Raw genomic sequence first — 17,899 nt, 5'->3', positions numbered from 1 at the left:
TATTTATAGGATTATTAGTTTGATTAAAGGAAAGTTATATGAAATAACATATTTTTAGGGTTTCAGTTAAAAAAATAATCTATTTATCCAAGTTATAGTAATTTATGGATAAATTTGTAGATATCGATAAATGTGATTAATTCTGAGTTTTTAGTTAAGTAATGGTAATTTGACTTGAGGGGTGTTGGAATTTTAGAATAGGATTAGTTTTAGAGGAACTTCTACAAATTGATTATTTCTCAAGTCACACTCAAAATTTAACATAGAAGAAAAATTAATGTGTGTAACCGTGGTTGAGGAATTAACTTAACCAGAATAATGACACAACTATGGTTAGTTGAGTGGCCAACAGTAGATATGATGGTATGTGTGTTGACTTGTAGTTGCAGATGCAGAGTATCAAAACGCAGAACAGTGAATCCTTAGCAACAGTGAAAGCTCCGAACGAACATAGAAGCAATAAAAATCTAGTACGGCAACTTGTAGCCAGAGAGGATAGACGGTCCAGATTTAATTCTAAAGTTGCAGACAAAAAATAGCAGGGAATGGCTGAAAAGGATGTTGGGATCTTCGGTAGTTTAAAAAGACAAGTTGGTTATTGGCCGTTGAAGGTCTCTATTCAAGATCTTTAACACTTTTCCAAATTACCAAATTCTCCCTTACTTGTATAAATATTATACTGTAATATATGTATAGTATACATATTAATTAACATAATTATAATTTTCGATTCTAGGTTTAGATGCTTCTAATTAAAATTCTTTATTTACAAATAGGTTCTAAAAATACATTTGATATCAAATACTGTACCAAGAATTAAAATGAAAGTGTTGTTTATATTATTATAAATGAAAAAAAACAAAAAAAAAAAAAGCTTTTTTAACGATACGTGGGGAACAAAATCTGAGTGGGCCAAATAGAAAATCACCATTGATGTGATTAAAAGGGAAAACTGTAATTTTTGCATGTGTTTGGATATCTGATATATCTTGGATTCCGTTGTCTTTTTGTTCAACTGAATTTTTCTGACATTGTATGGAAGAATCTGCCGCGGCAAACAAAAATTAAAAAAATAAGAATAACAAAGAATGCAGCCAAAAGGATTGCATGTGCAGCTGCTACATTACCGCTTTTAAAGCCCAAAGCAAAATTCTAAATCGCTTTTAAAGGAAAATCATAAACAGTCGTGGTGGAGGGATAGCTTCAAAATTTAGGTTCCCCCACTATTCAAATTGTTGAATGTTTCACTTGGTGAAATTTAATTTACCCCAACAACGCCTTGCGATTCTGGTTATGTTGAGGAGTTAAAGCGGTTAGTTATCTTGAAAACAATACTGCAAATTTTTAAATTGTTTCAGCTGCGGCAGGCTTTTCGTTCAAATTGCCTTTGACCCTCTAGGGAGTGGCGCCAAATGGGTTCGGTTGGCACGAGCTTGACTTGATTTTTGGGCAAACTAGCCCACGCCTACTCCCTGGATTGGCTGTTTGTGGGGCTACACACCCTACTCCATAGTATCTCCTTCTGTACCCTGCCCCTGCAAATAACCACATCAAAAGAGGTAAAAAATTTCTTGTTTTTAATAGTTAAAAATTTTATTCACATATCTTTATCATAAATGTTGTTAACGTTTTATTTATTTATTTATTTTATTACAGTATACAAAAGAAGACACTGGAAAAACCAAGCATTTTCCAGTGGGGTAATAAGTAATAAAATTGTTTGGTTTTAAATTTAAAGTGTTGAGATTGATTCGTTCAAGTCAAAGAACACTCCACTCCTCCACCAACAATTTGTATTCTTCTTCTTAGTTGATTAAGCTGATTGATGAATTTAAACACTAATAGCGAGAATCGCGGTCCTATTATTTCGCCAATCAATTCATAATCCAACTTATCACTATCCATGCAGATTTCATGTTAATTATAATTTATTAATTTTGTAGTTTTGTATTGTAATATATTCATCAACCACACGTGTCTGAGTTTGTCTTCAACTAACTTGAATCTTTGATGGGTTCATAATGAAAATAATTTAATTGGGATTGTTTAATGCTCTTCCATTATTAGGTAGCTCAAAAAATGCTATCACCCTCGTTCTGCTTTCAATTTGAACGTTCATGATGAATTTGAAATTTTGCAATGTTGAAAATTGTATTAAATGAGGGGGAAGGAATGAATTTTGAATTTTCAACGAAGAAGAATGAATATATCAAAATATCCTATTGAATTCGTTTACCAGAAAGCAGATTTGGTATTGAATTCAGTCCCTACAGTCCTAGTAAACGGCTGAATAATCTAAGGCAGTAATGTGAAATGTTGATGAGTGGAATTGAGTTTAGTCATAAAGAGTTCAAATGAAGGTTGGATACCAACAAAAGTGAGAAATGGGGTAATTGCGGCAAATTGAAGTTGCATGTGGATGTGGGCATGGAGGTTTATGAGTCATCGAGGAACTCAAAACCAGTATGACCCACTTGGATTTAGAGGAATTTTCCCGCTAAGATAGTAACAAAACCACGCGGTTCTAGCCAGAAACAGCTTTTCAAGTTCACATGTGCCTTGTTTTTATTCACAAAAACTGTAAAATTTATTCTGTTATGTATCCCTACTAGTTTATGGTCCCAACCCAACTAGCTTAAAAGTGTTAGTTAAAGATAGTCTCGGTCTAACTCTAACCCCTTTCCAAAATTCTATAAATTCCCCCTCAACCCCTCCCCATTTTCCTCACTCACATTGCCTTTCTCTCTCTTTCCTCTGCTTTTGAGTTTCCAATATCTTCATGTAATCATCTTCTCTCTCATTTACATTTGCTTTATGTTAGAAATTGAACACATACTACAATGATACAAGTTTGAGCTTAGTGTTACTAATGTTCTTCATAAAATGCTAAAAGGGTAAACTTGTCTTTGCAGGAATATGGGTGTTTCTGGGATTTTCTTGGTAGGTTTACTAGCAATGGTCTCATCCGTAAATGCATCTGGAGGTGGTGGGTGGACTAATGCACATGCCACTTTCTATGGAGGTGGTGATGCTTCAGGGACTATGGGTATGCAGCTGTTAAACAATCTTATCTTCTTAAACTACTCAGGGATTTTTGCCAATTTGACTAAAATTTGTGGTTTGGCAGGTGGGGCTTGTGGGTATGGAAACCTATACAGCCAGGGATATGGTACTAATACTGCAGCTTTGAGCACTGCTCTCTTCAACAATGGGTTGAGCTGTGGATCTTGCTATGAGATTAAGTGTGTGGGTGACCCCAAATGGTGCTTGCCTGGCTCCATTCTCATCACAGCCACCAATTTCTGCCCTCCAAACAATGCGCTCCCTAACAATGCAGGAGGTTGGTGCAACCCTCCTCAGCAGCATTTTGATCTCTCTCAGCCTGTCTTCCAACACATTGCCCAATACAAAGCAGGGATTGTTCCTGTAGCTTACAGAAGGTAAGCTCTCTGGTTTTTCACCTTAAAGATGTCAATTTTGAAGAGTAATTTTTAAACATCATTACTAATTGTTGTGGGGTTTTGTAGGGTTGCATGCAGGAGAAAGGGAGGCATAAGATTCACCATCAATGGGCACTCATACTTCAACCTAGTGTTGATCACAAACGTTGGTGGTGCTGGTGATGTACATGCCGTTTCAATCAAAGGGTCAAGGACTGGTTGGCAACCAATGTCAAGAAATTGGGGCCAAAACTGGCAAAGCAACACCCTTCTCAATGGCCAAGCCCTCTCATTTAAAGTCACAACTAGTGATGGTGGTACTGTGGTGTCTAACAATGTTGCACCTGCCGGGTGGTCCTTTGGCCAGACTTTCTCTGGTGCTCAGTTCCGCTAGAGACAACACAACGAACTTGTCATTGTCAAGCAATTGCAGTCGGGTAGAATTTAGAATTTTAAGTTATTATATTAGTATACTAATCAGTATTTTAGTATGAAGGGTTAGTATATTAGGGGTCTTGGGTATATATATAATATACTGTGTATGGGCTCGGTGTTGGGCCGGGCCTGTCGGGTCAAAATGAAAAGGACATATTTTAAAATGGCTCTTTTTCATTTTGAGCTAATTTGATTGTTGTTTCAGGTTCAAGGAACACTTATTATTATTATTCCGGGGGATCTTTTTTGCCTTTCCTGTGTTGGAAAGCGGGGGATGGGAGTGGCAGAGGTGGATTTTTACCACCCGCCATTAGTGTTTGAAGTAAGCTCAATTTTTTATTTGGCTTGTAATGTAATTGTAATCAGCATTTGGCTGAGTATGTCCTTGGTTATCATGTTGGAATTGTATGAGACTAAGGTGTGTGTATATTTCCAATCTATTTTACTAGTTAATGAGACTACTTTTATTATATGGCGTTTTTTATGCAATGATCTCAGATATTTGAATCCCCATTTAACTAAACTTTTGATTGGAATCTTTCTCTAAAGATTAAAAAATAGAATATGAAACTCACCGACCCAACAAGAAAAAGATTGAATAGGATTATCATTAAACTGAAAAGACAATACTTAAATACTAAATTGGTAATTAGTTATACTAGAGTTGTGAGATCTACAAAATTTCCCATAAGCGAAAACGTATTCTTGATTGGACGAATTTTTTTTGTTTTTTGGTTGCTCAAAAGATCGATATAATCAAAGAGTTTTGTCTTACTCTTTACTGAGTCCTGGTAGAATTCGGAATGCTTGGCATTTCTAAAGAAAGTGATGGCAAGCATTTAATTTCCTGTGAGAAACACAGTTAGACCTATTGTAAACCACATTTAATTATTATTGTTATTTTTGAAGTAATTAGAAACCTTGTTTGTTGTGTTAAAAAACTTGAAAGTGAAAATTCAAATCCAACATCCCCACTGAGCAACATGACGAGTAGTTGAAAGAATATATTGGTTTGGCAGATTTTCTGGAGTCAAATTAATAAAGCCATTTCAAATGCAAGAAAGAAACTACCTCTCTGCGTTTGCCCTTTATCTTCCTGTTTCTTTCACTTCAGATTCATATCTTATCTCAAATCCGCTTTTTAACAAAATTTCAGAAAATATTATGGTAATTAGTTGAGATGATTTTGAAAAATCCTAAAAATTGAAGGATTTTTGTTGGATGGTAATGCCCACTGCGTGTCTGATTTTCATTCTCATACTTGATTTGTACCATGTTTATTATCTTTCCTTCTTCCTAAGATTCTATGGCTGAGCAGAAACATTTGTTCATTACCAACCATCCCAAGTTTATTGATAAATTTGTTTTAGGTAATATTTTACTTATAATTTAATTCCATAATTTTAACGTAACAATTTTTAATTGATTAGTTCATATAGATAAAATTACCAAACTTATTAAGAAAAGAAAATTGGTAAGACTGAATTCTTTATCTTTTCTTTTAAGAATAATATTACAATTAGAAGCTAAACTCTCTCTTGCATCATGTAGGTGACAGCTCTAGTTTTTTTGGGATAAATTTCTCAAAAATTATCAACAACGAACTTAGAAACTGCCACGTTCTGAGATAATTATGTGAGATTGGGTGTGAACCGAACTTTATTGTTATAATTTGCCCAAGTACTTTACTTAATCAACAAGTTTTCGAACCAAGTCTTTTTCATTGTACAATCAGACGAGAATTTTGAAAATGAAAAAGAAATAATATTGGAAATTGATGCGTCAACTGACATCACCTCGAGCCACGTGTTCTCATGCTCTGTCTACCCTACGTTTCTATTTCTTACTTGACGGTCACCATCACACTGCATCAAAAGGCGCGATCTTACAACAAACAGCATACGTGTCGCGCCATCATACATCCGGACAAACACCATGTGCGTCGCCGCATATTACGTTTATTTCATGGTCCAAAGTGTAAATGACGTTCCAGATTTCTTCTCTTCAAAATAATTATAAATTCGGCTTTTATTACCATAATTTAAATAACGTGATATTTATTTATTGCTAATTTACTGAAATAGTCAAATTTATTAGAAATCAAATACTGTTGACTTTCATTGCGCACCCTAATGTCAAAATTAATCTCAAGTTGAAGATTAACCTAACTATATAATTAACATTTTGTTAAACCCAACAAAAACACTCTTCCTAGTCAAAACGTTTACTCCTTTATCCTTCAATTGTCTCATGCAGTGTTTGTTTGGTCTGTCCAATGAAAAATTAATATCACCTTTTGAATTTGCAAATTCTTTGCCTGCTTATTATCCACGTCTTTCTGTTAGGACCATTGTTTCACATAGTATACCGTGCCTCATCACCATGTAAACTTCTTTTAACTCAACAATTGCATTCAAAGCTTAATTTATGTGCATGGTCATGGCCCTATTTCATTAGCAAGATGCTAGCTGAGCTGTAGGTTTTATGCCATTTTAATTTCTAATGTCACTTCCTAGTAGTTGGGTTGTCACGGCGTTAAAGAGCTGTTGTCTGGACATTATTTCATGACCAAATTTCTCTAACACTTCATCTTCTGCTATAAGATGTCTTATTGATTTGTAATCCTGGTTGGCTTGGCTTTGGAAGATAATACCTGGACCTGACCATTTCCTATGATAATTCAGTTCACAATGTTCAAGATTCTTCAGTCACCGTCTCGAATTGACATTTGCCCTCAACCTCACTTCCCTAAAATGAAAAGACTACCCAATTGGTCACAGCCCATTCACATTTTCTCCGTAAATTGGGGTCTTATATCGTGCAAAGACATGATAAAACCACCAACATTGCACATAGAGACAAGCCAAAAAGTCCAATTATCTTAAGAGATAGCACACAAGAATTGGCCCGTTAGCAAAGAAACTTTGTCTTTATAGGTGTGTCTGGTTAATGGAATATCTATTAATAGAAATATAGATTACTTTAAAGATAATTGAAAATGTTTAACGAAGTATGTTTGGTTAGGTTAGAATAAATTGGTGAGTATATTATATAGATATGTTTGGTTGAGAGGTAAATGGGTGACTATATTATATAGATTACTAAATTGTCATTCTTTTAAAATATTAATATAATATTATTTTTTGAATCATTTCTTTTAAACTCTTACATTATAAATTTTGCTAAAACACCTAAGTCATATAAAACTTTAATTTATAGCAAAATCACCTCATCCACCCCAAGTCACTGTCGACGTCGCTGGTAGTCGTCAAAATGGAGCACGACCAGCCATCTGGTTGATCGTATGCCGATAAGGCTATTTCACAACCAAAGATTTGGCCATGAAACAACCACAGATCTGCCCATGAAAAGGCCAAATCTTTGGTCGTGATCTGATTGCTTTTAGCCATTTGGCCGTTCTGGCTAGATCCATGGCAATCTTACTGTTTCTGACCTTCGATCTAATTGGAAACAACCAGATCGGCGAACGGTCGGTCAGATCCTGTCGGTTGTGCGCTAATATAGCGTTTGTCGCCGGTAGTAGTCTTGGGTGGTCCAGGATATTTTATTAACTTTTAAACTTTTTTGTGACCGAAGTGTTTTAACTAAATTCTCAAATGCAAGGAGTCTAGGTTAATGGTTATTTGGTAAAAACTAGGGGTGAGAACGGGTAGCGGGTAGAACCGAAACACAGGGTAGAACCGGAACCGGAACCGGCACTGTGTGGGTAGGTTCCGGTTCCGGTTCTTATGTGTGGAGGAACTGGAACCGGAACCGGAACCTGGAAAAAGAACCGATTTTTGGAACCTGTTTGGAACCTGGACTGCAATGAAAATATGAAATATTTGTGAAATGTGAATAATGGGGGGGTTTTATTATTTTACATATAAAAAAATTTAAAATAGAAAAAAGTTAAATTTTTAGAATAACATAATTAAATAAATATACAATTATACTTACTACATACAAATTACACCATATTAAAAACTTTAATATATTATAATATATTAATATTAAAGTTTTGATTAATTAAGTGAATAATTNATTTCATTAGCAAGATGCTAGCTGAGCTGTAGGTTTTATGCCATTTTAATTTCTAATGTCACTTCCTAGTAGTTGGGTTGTCAAGGCGTTAAAGAGCTGTTGTCTGGACATTATTTCATGACCAAATTTCTCTAACACTTCATCTTCTGCTATAAGAAGTCTTATTGATTTGTAATCCTGGTTGGCTGGGCTTTGGAAGATAATACCTGGACCTGACCATTTCCTATGATAATTCAGTTCACGATGTTCAAGATTCTTCAGTCACCATCTGGAATTGACATTTGCCCTCAACCTCACTTCCCTAAAATGAAAAGACTACCCAATTGGTCACAGCCCATTCACATTTTCTCCGTAAATTGGGGTCTTATATCGTGCAAAGACATGATAAAATAAAACCACCAACATTGCACGTAGAGACAAGCCAAAAAGTCCAATTATCTTAAGAGAAGCACACACAGAATTGCCCTGTTGGGAAACAAACTTTGTCTTTATGGGTGTGTTTGATTCATGTAATATCTATTACTAGAAATGTTATACTAATTGGAAAGATATATTACTTTAAAGGTTATTGAGAATGTTTAACGAAATGTATTTGATTAGGTTAGAATAAATTGGTGAGTATGTTATATTAATATGTTTGGTGGCAAGGTAAATGGGTGGTTATGTTATATAGATTACTAAATTGTTTTTTTTTTTTAAATATTAATATAATACTATTTTTTGAATCATTTTTTTTTAAACTCCTACATTATAAATTTTACTAAAACACCTCAGTCATATAAAACTTTAATTTATAGCAAAATCACTCTACCCACCCCAAGCCACTTTCAACATCGTTGGCAATCGTTGAAATGGAGCACGACCAGCCATCTAGCAAAATCACCCCACCCACCCCAAGCCACTGTCAACGTCATTGGCAGTCGTTGAAATGGAGCATGACCAGCCATCTGGCCAGTCGTGCGCCGATAAGGCTATTTCATAACCAAAGATATGACCATAAAACAGCCACAGATCTGGCCATGAAAAGGCCAAATCTTTGGCCCTGATCTGGTTGTTTTTGGCCAGATCCATGGCGATCTGGCTGTTTTCGACTTTCGATCTGACCGAAAACAATCAGATCGACAAACTGTCGATCAGATCCTGTCGGTTGTACGTTGATATGGCGTTTGCCGCCGGTAGTAGTCTTGAGTGGTCAATTATATTTTATTAACTTTTAAACTTTTTTGTGACTGAAGTGTTTTAACTAAATTCTCAATTCTCAAATGTAAGGAGTTTGGGTTAATGGTTATTTGGTAAAAACTTGAGGACAATTGTATTCGCAATGATATTTAATTAAGGACAAAGTAGATATAAAAATCAGATTACCTCGATAATTTTTTATAACACTCCTTAACAAGGTAATCTAATTACCTCATATATTATTAATAGCAAACATTATTTACAACAAAAGATTACTGTAATATTTTATTACTTGCAAACCAAACAAAGAAATCTTGAAAATTAAACAAAGATTACAAAAGTAATCTTATAATGTTTTTGGATTACAAATATTGATATATAATATTATATGAATTTAATTTACAGCTTAGTAACTCATCACCAAAATGAAGCAAAAATAGCTCCCAAAAACCTACTGTTATATAACTTTTACACGTATGATATGATATCACAAATGTGGTGCCTCATTCAACTATGTCAGCACCATTCAATCGAGCAAGTATCAATAGGTCACTTGTTATCATGTTATACATATTTCACTGGCTGATTCATGCTTTTGAACAGCTAAAACAGACCATTGCAAAATCAGCAGGCCTACTTTGGTGCTTGAGAAATTTAGGCAGACCAAGTTCCATCAATGATTGAATAGTAAACCTCTTTCAATCTCAATTGAGATGCTGCAAAAACATAATCAAAGATTGCATAAGACAAAGGAAGTGGCCTCATTGAACAAGTTGCTATTGCTAAGCTATTCATGATATCTCAGAACAAAAAAAAAATCCTTCTATATATGCATAAACTGATTCAATCTTATCTCCCAAAAAGTTCTGATCCTACCATAGGCAGTCTAATCACTCCAGTCGCATATGCAGAAGAATTTCCACCGAAGGACCAAAATGAAACTAATAAATGTCATCTGTTTTGTCATTTCATATGAGCTCAACGAACCATCCAAGTATTCTAGGCTTTGCCACTCATTTTTTACCATGTTCGTGATTCCTCCTTCACTCACCAAGTGAAGAAGAATAAATCATATAATCAGAAAGTTTCATGGTGGCCAGTGACTTGAAACTTTTTCTACTATGAAGGCATGTCAAAACATCCTTTTTCAAGAGCCACGTTAGTAATATGCTTAAGATAATTTTAGAAATATGCTCCTTATAATATAAAATTTATCGAGGATCAGGATTGGTGGGTGTAATAAATATTTGGTTAAACAGAAATCAAATTCATTGCATGATTAGTTGTTTTTCTTAAATAGACGATAAATTGAAGAGCACCAAGGGCACAAATGGGGCCACGAAGGAAACAGAAGGCAAAAAAAAAAGAAACAGAAAAAAGAGTTAACTACATGTTCCCACCCAAAAAATAGCCCATTGATAAATTCATACGCACCCACTTTTTAAATACCATTTCAGTACCCAAAACATAATTTTATTAGTAATTTTTGTTGTCAGGAAGGGCAAAATAGTCAAAAGTCTATTATTAACGAGGGCAGAATGGTCAACAATCATTGGCTGCCGGAGAAGAACAGCGCACGTTAGCAAGAGATGGCGCATGTTAGCAGCGTCACAATTGGCGGTTTTTGCCTCTTTTCAACCAATCCCGACATTCAAAATCACTTCCAAGACCACCCACAGAATCCCCATCACCTTCTCTATAAAGCCCAAGCCTCCATTTACTGTCATCACTCACCATTTCCCACCACCACCTCCATTCGCACGACCAACTCTTCAAGCCGGAATTCCGGTTGATTTCTTTGCCATAAATTCCCCCAGACACCACCATCACACTCCCCACAACCCACTCTACAAAACCCTTACCTCCATCACCGTCCCTTGCTCGTTGGCCATGCACCGCCCAACCTTTCAACTTCCAAGCCGATTTTTGATCGTTTCCATTGCCGAAAATTGTCCTTGCTACCACTAATCAATTCCCTGGATCTTCCTCTCCAAAAGCCCTAACATCCCAGATCCCATCTGCTCACCAATCGTCGACGATTGAAGCTCCCCCACCCTAAGGTTTTTCGAGTTTTAATTGGATTCATTGGGATTGATTCGTTCGATTTTTGTGTTTATTGGGTTGAAAGACAATTGAGGAATGTTTATTTGCAATATTTTTTGGTCGCCAGCGCTCCCCAACGTCGGCGGCAATTGCTGGCAAGGGATGAGGCTAAGAAGAGAAGTAATGGAAGAGGCTAAGAAGAGGGTTTTTTAGTAAATCACCATATTTCCCACCCAAATCAGAGGGAAACATATTATTTGGGTAGTAAGAGGGTGTTTTAAAAGTTTAAGGGTGGGAAGGTGTCAATAGAACTTTTTTTGGGTGGGAATATGTCATTAACTCAAGAAACAACTAGAACAGCAAGAATAAGACTGCCTAATATATACATAGTAGTGTGTCTCACAGCCATGAATCTTCAACTTATGACTTCACGATCATTAGGCTAATAAGGGCATTATCAAATAAATAAAATGAAAAAAAAAATTGTGAGTCTTCAACACCAAAACATTTTTGCCTTCCAATCACAATGGTCATAACAGAATTAACAGCCTTCATGCAGAAAATTTGGAATAGAAGTATCCCCAGGCAAGAAGTCCTAAAATTAGTATTTTAGCACCATATTATTGATAGCTTCAAATTCCTTAAATACTCCATTAAGTATGATGAATTTCTTGCATCAAGTAAACAACTACTATCAGTAATCCATCATCCGCTTAGCAATTGAATGCTTTTCAGCTCGCACCAACCTTGAGAAGGTTAACAGAACTTTATTATTTGGCAGGAAATGAATAGTTAATTTAGGAAGATTAAAAGACATTGGCTACCACTGGAAAAACTGAATAACTAAACAAACAAAATAGCTCAATTATCATATCTCTCTCTTATTCACCCATAATCCAAGCAATTAATCAAGCTAACAGAGCATATAAATTCATGAGTTATCAATATAATGAGTACAGAAAAAGAGGACATTCACTTGAGAAAACCCAGAGTATACAGAATGGAAGCGTACCTGAGAATACAAGCGCCCATCAAACAAGCTAACTTCACAAGGCCCAGATGTGGAAGCCCAACTACCATGTGTGTCATACCCAGGTCTAGGAGCTTCCAAGCTTCCACTGACATGATAATCGACAGGGTTTTCTTGTATGTTCATCTCTCCTACTGGTTGGAATTTATCATTCAGCAAATTGACATTATACGGTAGGTAGGAGCATTGCCCCCCCAGTTGCAGCCTCAGTGATGCAGTTCCACTTAACTCGCTAAGTAGGCTGCTTTCCTGCCCAGAATTAGAAATCTCTGAACTTTTATTTGTGCCAAAGTAACCAGAATAACTCCCAAAAGAGGAACTTCCAGAACATTCCACATCCCTACATAAAGAAAAATAACTAACTGGGTTGAAAACAATGATAAAATATAAATTCATTTAACAAATTTGTATAAAAATGGAACAAATGTAATGTCTGACTAAGACGTTGATGTCATGTTTCTGAGATCCTTCATACGAAACATAAGTTCCATCATATACTTCTATATTTCTCTCTCTCAGTTATGGGACAATATTTTCATCTTACAGATCACAGAAAGAACATTGAACTCAAACCTTAGTGAAACCTCTGCAATTTGAAGCATACTCTAATTCTAAACAGGTCCACTCACCTATGCGAAAGCAAATTTGGATCCTCTGGTAAAACCATATGTCTATTGTCATTATTTGGAATCCACGAGAGAGGTTGGAGCTGTTGCTCAGAACCCAGTCTGAAGGGGATATGCAACCCATTTTGAAACTGCACGATTATATCAGTTCAGACAACATTTTCAAATGAACATCTACAGGAACTAATCAGAGAGTATTCCCAGATAAGTTAAGCATTTTTTTACCTGACCCGTGCATTCTAATGACATAAGCTGCTGCTTTCCTAAATTTTCCTGCCAAAGAAATGTAAACAGAGTAAGTGTAACAAAGTTTTTTTTACAGGTAAAAACAAACAAACAAACAAACAAAAAAAAAAAAAAAAAAAAGAACTAGGCAGTGATGAACTTTAGAAATTTTAAAAAAAGAAGATATTAAAGCCATTAGACTTCTAAATCTATATGCTGCTATGAAGTTTTTTCATTCTTCAGATATCTGTAAAAACTGACCATTCTTTGCCTCTCAGATACTTCAGAAAAATTTAGCCATCTTACACCTTTGAGGTTGGGAGTACATTCTTCCTTAATTATTATTATTTTCTTTTTAAGATCCTATCAAAATCAAATAAAATTTAATGTAGGTATCAAAACATTTCAATATCTCCAGCCTCATTGGGCTCCGCCCTTTCATCATTGAAGATAAGAACCTTATACTTCAAATATAAGTTCTTATTAATAACTGTACTTGATATTATTGTAAGACTAAATCATCCACTTGCTACATCTCATGCACGGTGTCCAAGTGCAGATCCTAATCCAATCTAGTTTCAATCACCTATTGTCTTAGTGAGCCTATAAAAACATAAAAGAAAATTGAAACATGAACCTCATTAGATAGCTCCCACCACAGTCATGATAGGGCATACCTTCTGCAAACGGATTTGGTTAAGCGATTCCCTGATCGAATTTTCCATTTGACCCAAATGTTCTACACTGTTGATCTTCTCTGGGTTAGTCCAATAGCTGTGGAATTCAATATGATATACAATTAGCACAGTTTACAACTGACCATTGAGTTGCTTGAATTACAATATAGGTGCATAAAATGGAAACCATGACAACCCCATTTCAGGTAAATCACCTCAGACGCCTATGTATTTCAGAAATTTGAGTTTGCAATAACCTCATTTGATTCGTCAGGTCCTGCTCAAAGCAATTTGGAAAGTATAAAATATGTCACCGTCATGAAATCTTTGATGATCATAAACAAGCTCAAAATAACAAAGTTACAGGCATACCTCTATTGTTTGAGAACTGAAACAAAAAGAAAAAACAAGAAGCCTCATTACACAGATTTAAAATAAAAGTCAATCCAATTTTAAACAGAGCAAAGCATGGCACTATTACATTACAGATTTGTCACATACCCTGTACCCAGAAATTCTTGTATGTTTACATCATGGTCCAACTTCTTAAAAGTCTTTCTCAGTGCCTAGACTCTCAAAGAAAAAACATAAAGTAATTTAACAGATTAGACTTCTGGAATTATATACACTTAGACAAACCATGAAAAGAAAAGAGAAAAAAATCAGTGAAGGGAAATGGGTTGTAAGAAAAAACTTACTTCAAGACTTTCCAACTTCCTGTCCCAATCCAAAGAAAAAATATTTGTCAGTCCACATGCATATTTAAAATAAGAAATTTAAAAATCAATCACATGGTTTTTCAAGCGAGAAAATTAAATTGTACCGTTTTGCCCGTTCCTGTGGGGTTAGTTGAGCAAATTTTGCGATGACCTCTTCAATGCTACTAAGCTCACATAAAAAGTAAAAAAGATCATAATGCAGTAAATATTCTATCCTTTTAGAATTAAAAGTAAAGAAGATAAAGCACTCAAACTCTTCAATTTCCCCTATTAATTCATAATATTTACATAAGTTATTTTCACTGATGACTTCTTTTGAACATGCACAAAAGTCATGGTAACAAATAATTTCCCACACTGGATTTTGCAAAGCCATCTAATTGCTGAACTACTTTCAATAGGTGTATAAAATCTTCCTGTAAACTTTTTGTACATCAGAGAGAAATGATTGGCAAAAATTCTTCTATGTTATTTCTCAAAAACATAAGTATTGCTGGATAATAATCATGTCCTTATAAGGATCAAGGTAGCAAAAAGCTTCTTATTTATATTTTACCTCTAATAATAAAATAGTTTCCTTTTATTAAAATAACACTCTCTAAAAGCATACTTCGAAATTCACTGTCTCTGAAACAAAGCTATTTGAGTGGAATAAAGTAGGGGTGCCTAAAATCCGTTCATTACTAGGACTCAAAGATTATAAGTCACTCCTAAAGTAGCTGATGATTTCATTGATGAAATGTAACACACAAGAAGCACGACTTTTATGTTTGATTGAAGCACTTCTGTCAACTGAGGATTAGTTCCACACATGGTGACAATCATAATGATAAGAAAACACCAAATCGCCAATATATTGCACAAACGGCCATGCAAGCTTTTGCAAAACAATAGTGAGAAAGAGATCACCATTAATTTAGCAAAAGACAAGTATAAATGTCAAGAACAATTTGAGCATTATTCTAGAGCACAATACTCCAAACAACATCCAAACATCTAATGGCATGTTGAGAAAATAACTCAAAGGTTGACATGGGTTAGATAATAAGTTCTCACTCACTTAAGTGAGATGAGGTTATAATTATTGTGATCATGCACTTAAGTTCTTATGAGTAGCCAAATAAAAGAAAACTAGCATCACATTTTTTTAACAGGTAAGCTTAGATTACACTTCAATTCTTCCAGAGGTTGTGTTACCAAGAACTATTATGGTTGATAGCCAATTAACTGACAAAGATTTGAGATTATTGTTACATCATCAATGTATCAAGTCAATTTGTTTAATTGAAATATCTAAACATGTCTTTATGACGTCCTTTCGTTCTCTCTAACCTTTCTTATTTGTGTTCAAATTTTCATTTGATTTATGTATAGCAGGACAAGAAGAATCTAAGAAACCTGAAAATGAATTATTTTTAATACGTGTAATTGAACAAGTTTTTTAATACCTAAAACTTATCTGGAATGAGTACCAAAGAAAAAGAAGCAATGATGCAATAAAATTACTTGGCAAAAATGAATGTTTTCTCCTTTTCCCATTCAATGACAATGATAACAAGAAAACCATAATTACAAGCAAAACAAAAGGCAATTTACCAAAAACTACACAAACTTCGTTCTTTCCTTTTAGTTTTTTAAGCCATAAACTGTGTCTCTAATTAACAAAAGGCAACCTTCAATGCCAACTTCTTATGGTGGTACTCGTATTGTTCTTGCTCATAATTTCTTCTAGATATTAGGAACTCTATACAATGTTCATCACAGACAGGGTTTTCAAATGACCATGTAACAAGCTATCTAAATTCTAAACTAGCCTCAGCGCTAAGTGCAACGTTGTTACTATTATATGAACTGCAATCGAAGTAGTAGATAAAACAAAAAAGGTAGATATAATGACATTAGTTATTAGCATAAATCTCAAATTTATGCCCCATTTTGTTTTTCCTTTATTATTTAAGGGGTAATAGGATGAAGAAAAAGTACCTCCGCTTTCCATTGCATAATGAAGGCTTGCCAGTAGGTGAGAACATGAGAAGGATTATGTCAATGTCACACAGAATTGATAACTCATTAGCTTTTTTCATGATGCCATGTTTCCTTTTGGCATAGGTCGCTTGACGGCCATTTGTATTCTCCAACTTCTTTATTTTAAGCTTAACCCTTCCCATCCTGCAAAATTAACCAAAACTAATTGTCTTGAATCCCCTCTTTCACATTCACATAAAAAATTGAAATCCTACCTTATTCATTAAAAACCAAAATCAAAATCAAAAACGAAAAAATATATTTCTTATGACTCTCATAAATCCATTCCACATTCAGAGTGACTCAGTTGATCAGAAACCAAAAACACAACATGTGAAACAAATTAGCAAAAGAGGGGGAGTGGGGTTGATCAGAAATGATAGGAGGAAAGAAGAATTAAAAGAATAAAAATAAAAAAAGAAAGGAAAAAACCCAATGGGTAAATTTAAAGTAGGTAAGGTGAGATGATAAAAAAATATACCTTTAGAGAGAGAAAAAAAAAATGAAAAAGAAATGTAAAGTGAGGTTGTGAAGTGAAAATGGAGAAAGGAAGGGAAATGAGGGAATCAAACGACAAGTTGAAAGGAAATGAAGGAAAGGGGTTAAAAGAGAAAGCAGAGGTGTGAGCTTACATATAGGATTGCATTACACGACCGGGTGAGCGGGAAAAGCGGTCATTCAGAAGGAGCTGGAGAATAGGGATCGCTCAGAAGTTTCCCACAAAACCGACCAAACCAACTCATTCATTTCCATCTCATTTTAAACCCCCCTTTCCCTTTGAACTCTACAACTTATCAACAAACCAATCAATCAATCAAACAAACAAACTACTTTTCTACTACACCCACACCACCACATCACTCTCTTCATTTTCTACCACTAAGCACACACTTACATTTAAACATCCTCTTCATTCTTGTTACTTTCACTTAATACACATCCTCTTTCCAATACTTGTTATTTGTTTCACTTTCACCATTACATTTACAACATCAAATCAAAAAACAAGTAACCATTTAAATTTACAAACACTTGTCCAGATCAGATATCCATTATCATAAATACATCTTTACCATACAGTCAATCATAACTCAAAGCCAGTAATCGTTGAACAATTGAGAAGTCATCCTTCTAGATGACTGCCAGGGCGCATTAAAATATGTAAATCATATAATGGTCTCTTCTACATGTTAAAACGAACGGAGGAATACGCGCAGACTTCACTTTGCTTTTTCTTATTGTGCATTGATTTTTCATTTTAATTAGATTAGGGTGTGTTTGGTTAAGGCTGTGGAAAGATAAGTCTGTTAATGTATCTTTATTTTCGGATATTTTCTTGTTTGGTTGTGAAGTATTAAATGATTTCGATAATCTTTTAATATTAATAATAATTCTTATAGGTAAAATAAGAGGTAATCAGATTACCACCTCAAAGGGTGATATTTAAGATTATTAG

The 17,899-nt window shown here is 34.8% G+C and overlaps 2 protein-coding genes across 3 annotated transcripts; one reads left to right on the top strand and one right to left on the bottom strand.

Annotated features, from left to right (window-relative positions):
• The first annotated feature begins 2,667 nt into the window (after positions 1-2,667).
• Positions 2,668-4,359, top strand: LOC116140262 (expansin-A1-like). The gene is made up of 4 exons (XM_031425905.1): positions 2,668-2,781; positions 2,913-3,046; positions 3,128-3,440; positions 3,528-4,359. Coding segments are annotated over exons 1-4 (756 nt in total). The 5' UTR covers positions 2,668-2,779; the 3' UTR covers positions 3,835-4,359.
• Positions 4,360-9,540: 5,181 nt separating this feature from the next.
• On the bottom strand, positions 9,541-17,625 carry LOC116140264 (agamous-like MADS-box protein AGL30). Of its 2 annotated transcripts, none has more exons than XM_031425908.1 (12): positions 17,076-17,623; positions 16,402-16,587; positions 14,523-14,582; positions 14,398-14,416; positions 14,201-14,265; positions 14,072-14,087; positions 13,915-13,976; positions 13,700-13,796; positions 13,023-13,070; positions 12,801-12,928; positions 12,154-12,511; positions 9,541-9,814 (listed from the first exon to the last, which is right to left on the bottom strand). In XM_031425908.1, the coding sequence occupies exons 1-12, from the start codon at positions 17,087-17,089 to the stop codon at positions 9,803-9,805; spliced, it is 1,065 nt and encodes a 354-aa protein (XP_031281768.1). In that variant the 5' UTR covers positions 17,090-17,623; the 3' UTR covers positions 9,541-9,802. The 2 variants fall into 2 exon arrangements, with proteins under 2 accessions (XP_031281768.1, XP_031281767.1); XM_031425907.1 differs by lacking the exon at positions 9,541-9,814 and adding an exon at positions 11,803-11,887 and having other exon boundaries at positions 17,076-17,625.
• Positions 17,626-17,899: the final 274 nt, after the last annotated feature.

This window comes from Pistacia vera, unplaced genomic scaffold (genome assembly GCF_008641045.1).
Source record: "Pistacia vera cultivar Batoury unplaced genomic scaffold, PisVer_v2 Contig367, whole genome shotgun sequence".
Taxonomy (NCBI): domain Eukaryota; kingdom Viridiplantae; phylum Streptophyta; class Magnoliopsida; order Sapindales; family Anacardiaceae; genus Pistacia; species Pistacia vera.
The sequence above is the reverse complement of the archived record's forward strand: the minus strand, read 5'-3'. Positions and strand labels throughout refer to the sequence as shown.

What these genes read in the sequence shown, in the direction of transcription:
- LOC116140262 (XM_031425905.1), top strand. An exon ending in TGATGCTTCAGGGACTATGG is followed by an intron (nt 3,047 to 3,127) that starts GTATGCAGCTGT and finishes GTGGTTTGGCAG; the next exon opens with GTGGGGCTTGTGGGTATGGA. An exon ending in GTTCCTGTAGCTTACAGAAG is followed by an intron (nt 3,441 to 3,527) that starts GTAAGCTCTCTG and finishes GGGGTTTTGTAG; the next exon opens with GGTTGCATGCAGGAGAAAGG.
- LOC116140264 (XM_031425907.1), bottom strand. An exon ending in ACCAAATCCGTTTGCAGAAG is followed by an intron (nt 13,071 to 13,699) that starts GTATGCCCTATC and finishes TTTCTTTGGCAG; the next exon opens with GAAAATTTAGGAAAGCAGCA. An exon ending in CATTAGAATGCACGGGTCAG is followed by an intron (nt 12,929 to 13,022) that starts GTAAAAAAATGC and finishes ATAATCGTGCAG; the next exon opens with TTTCAAAATGGGTTGCATAT.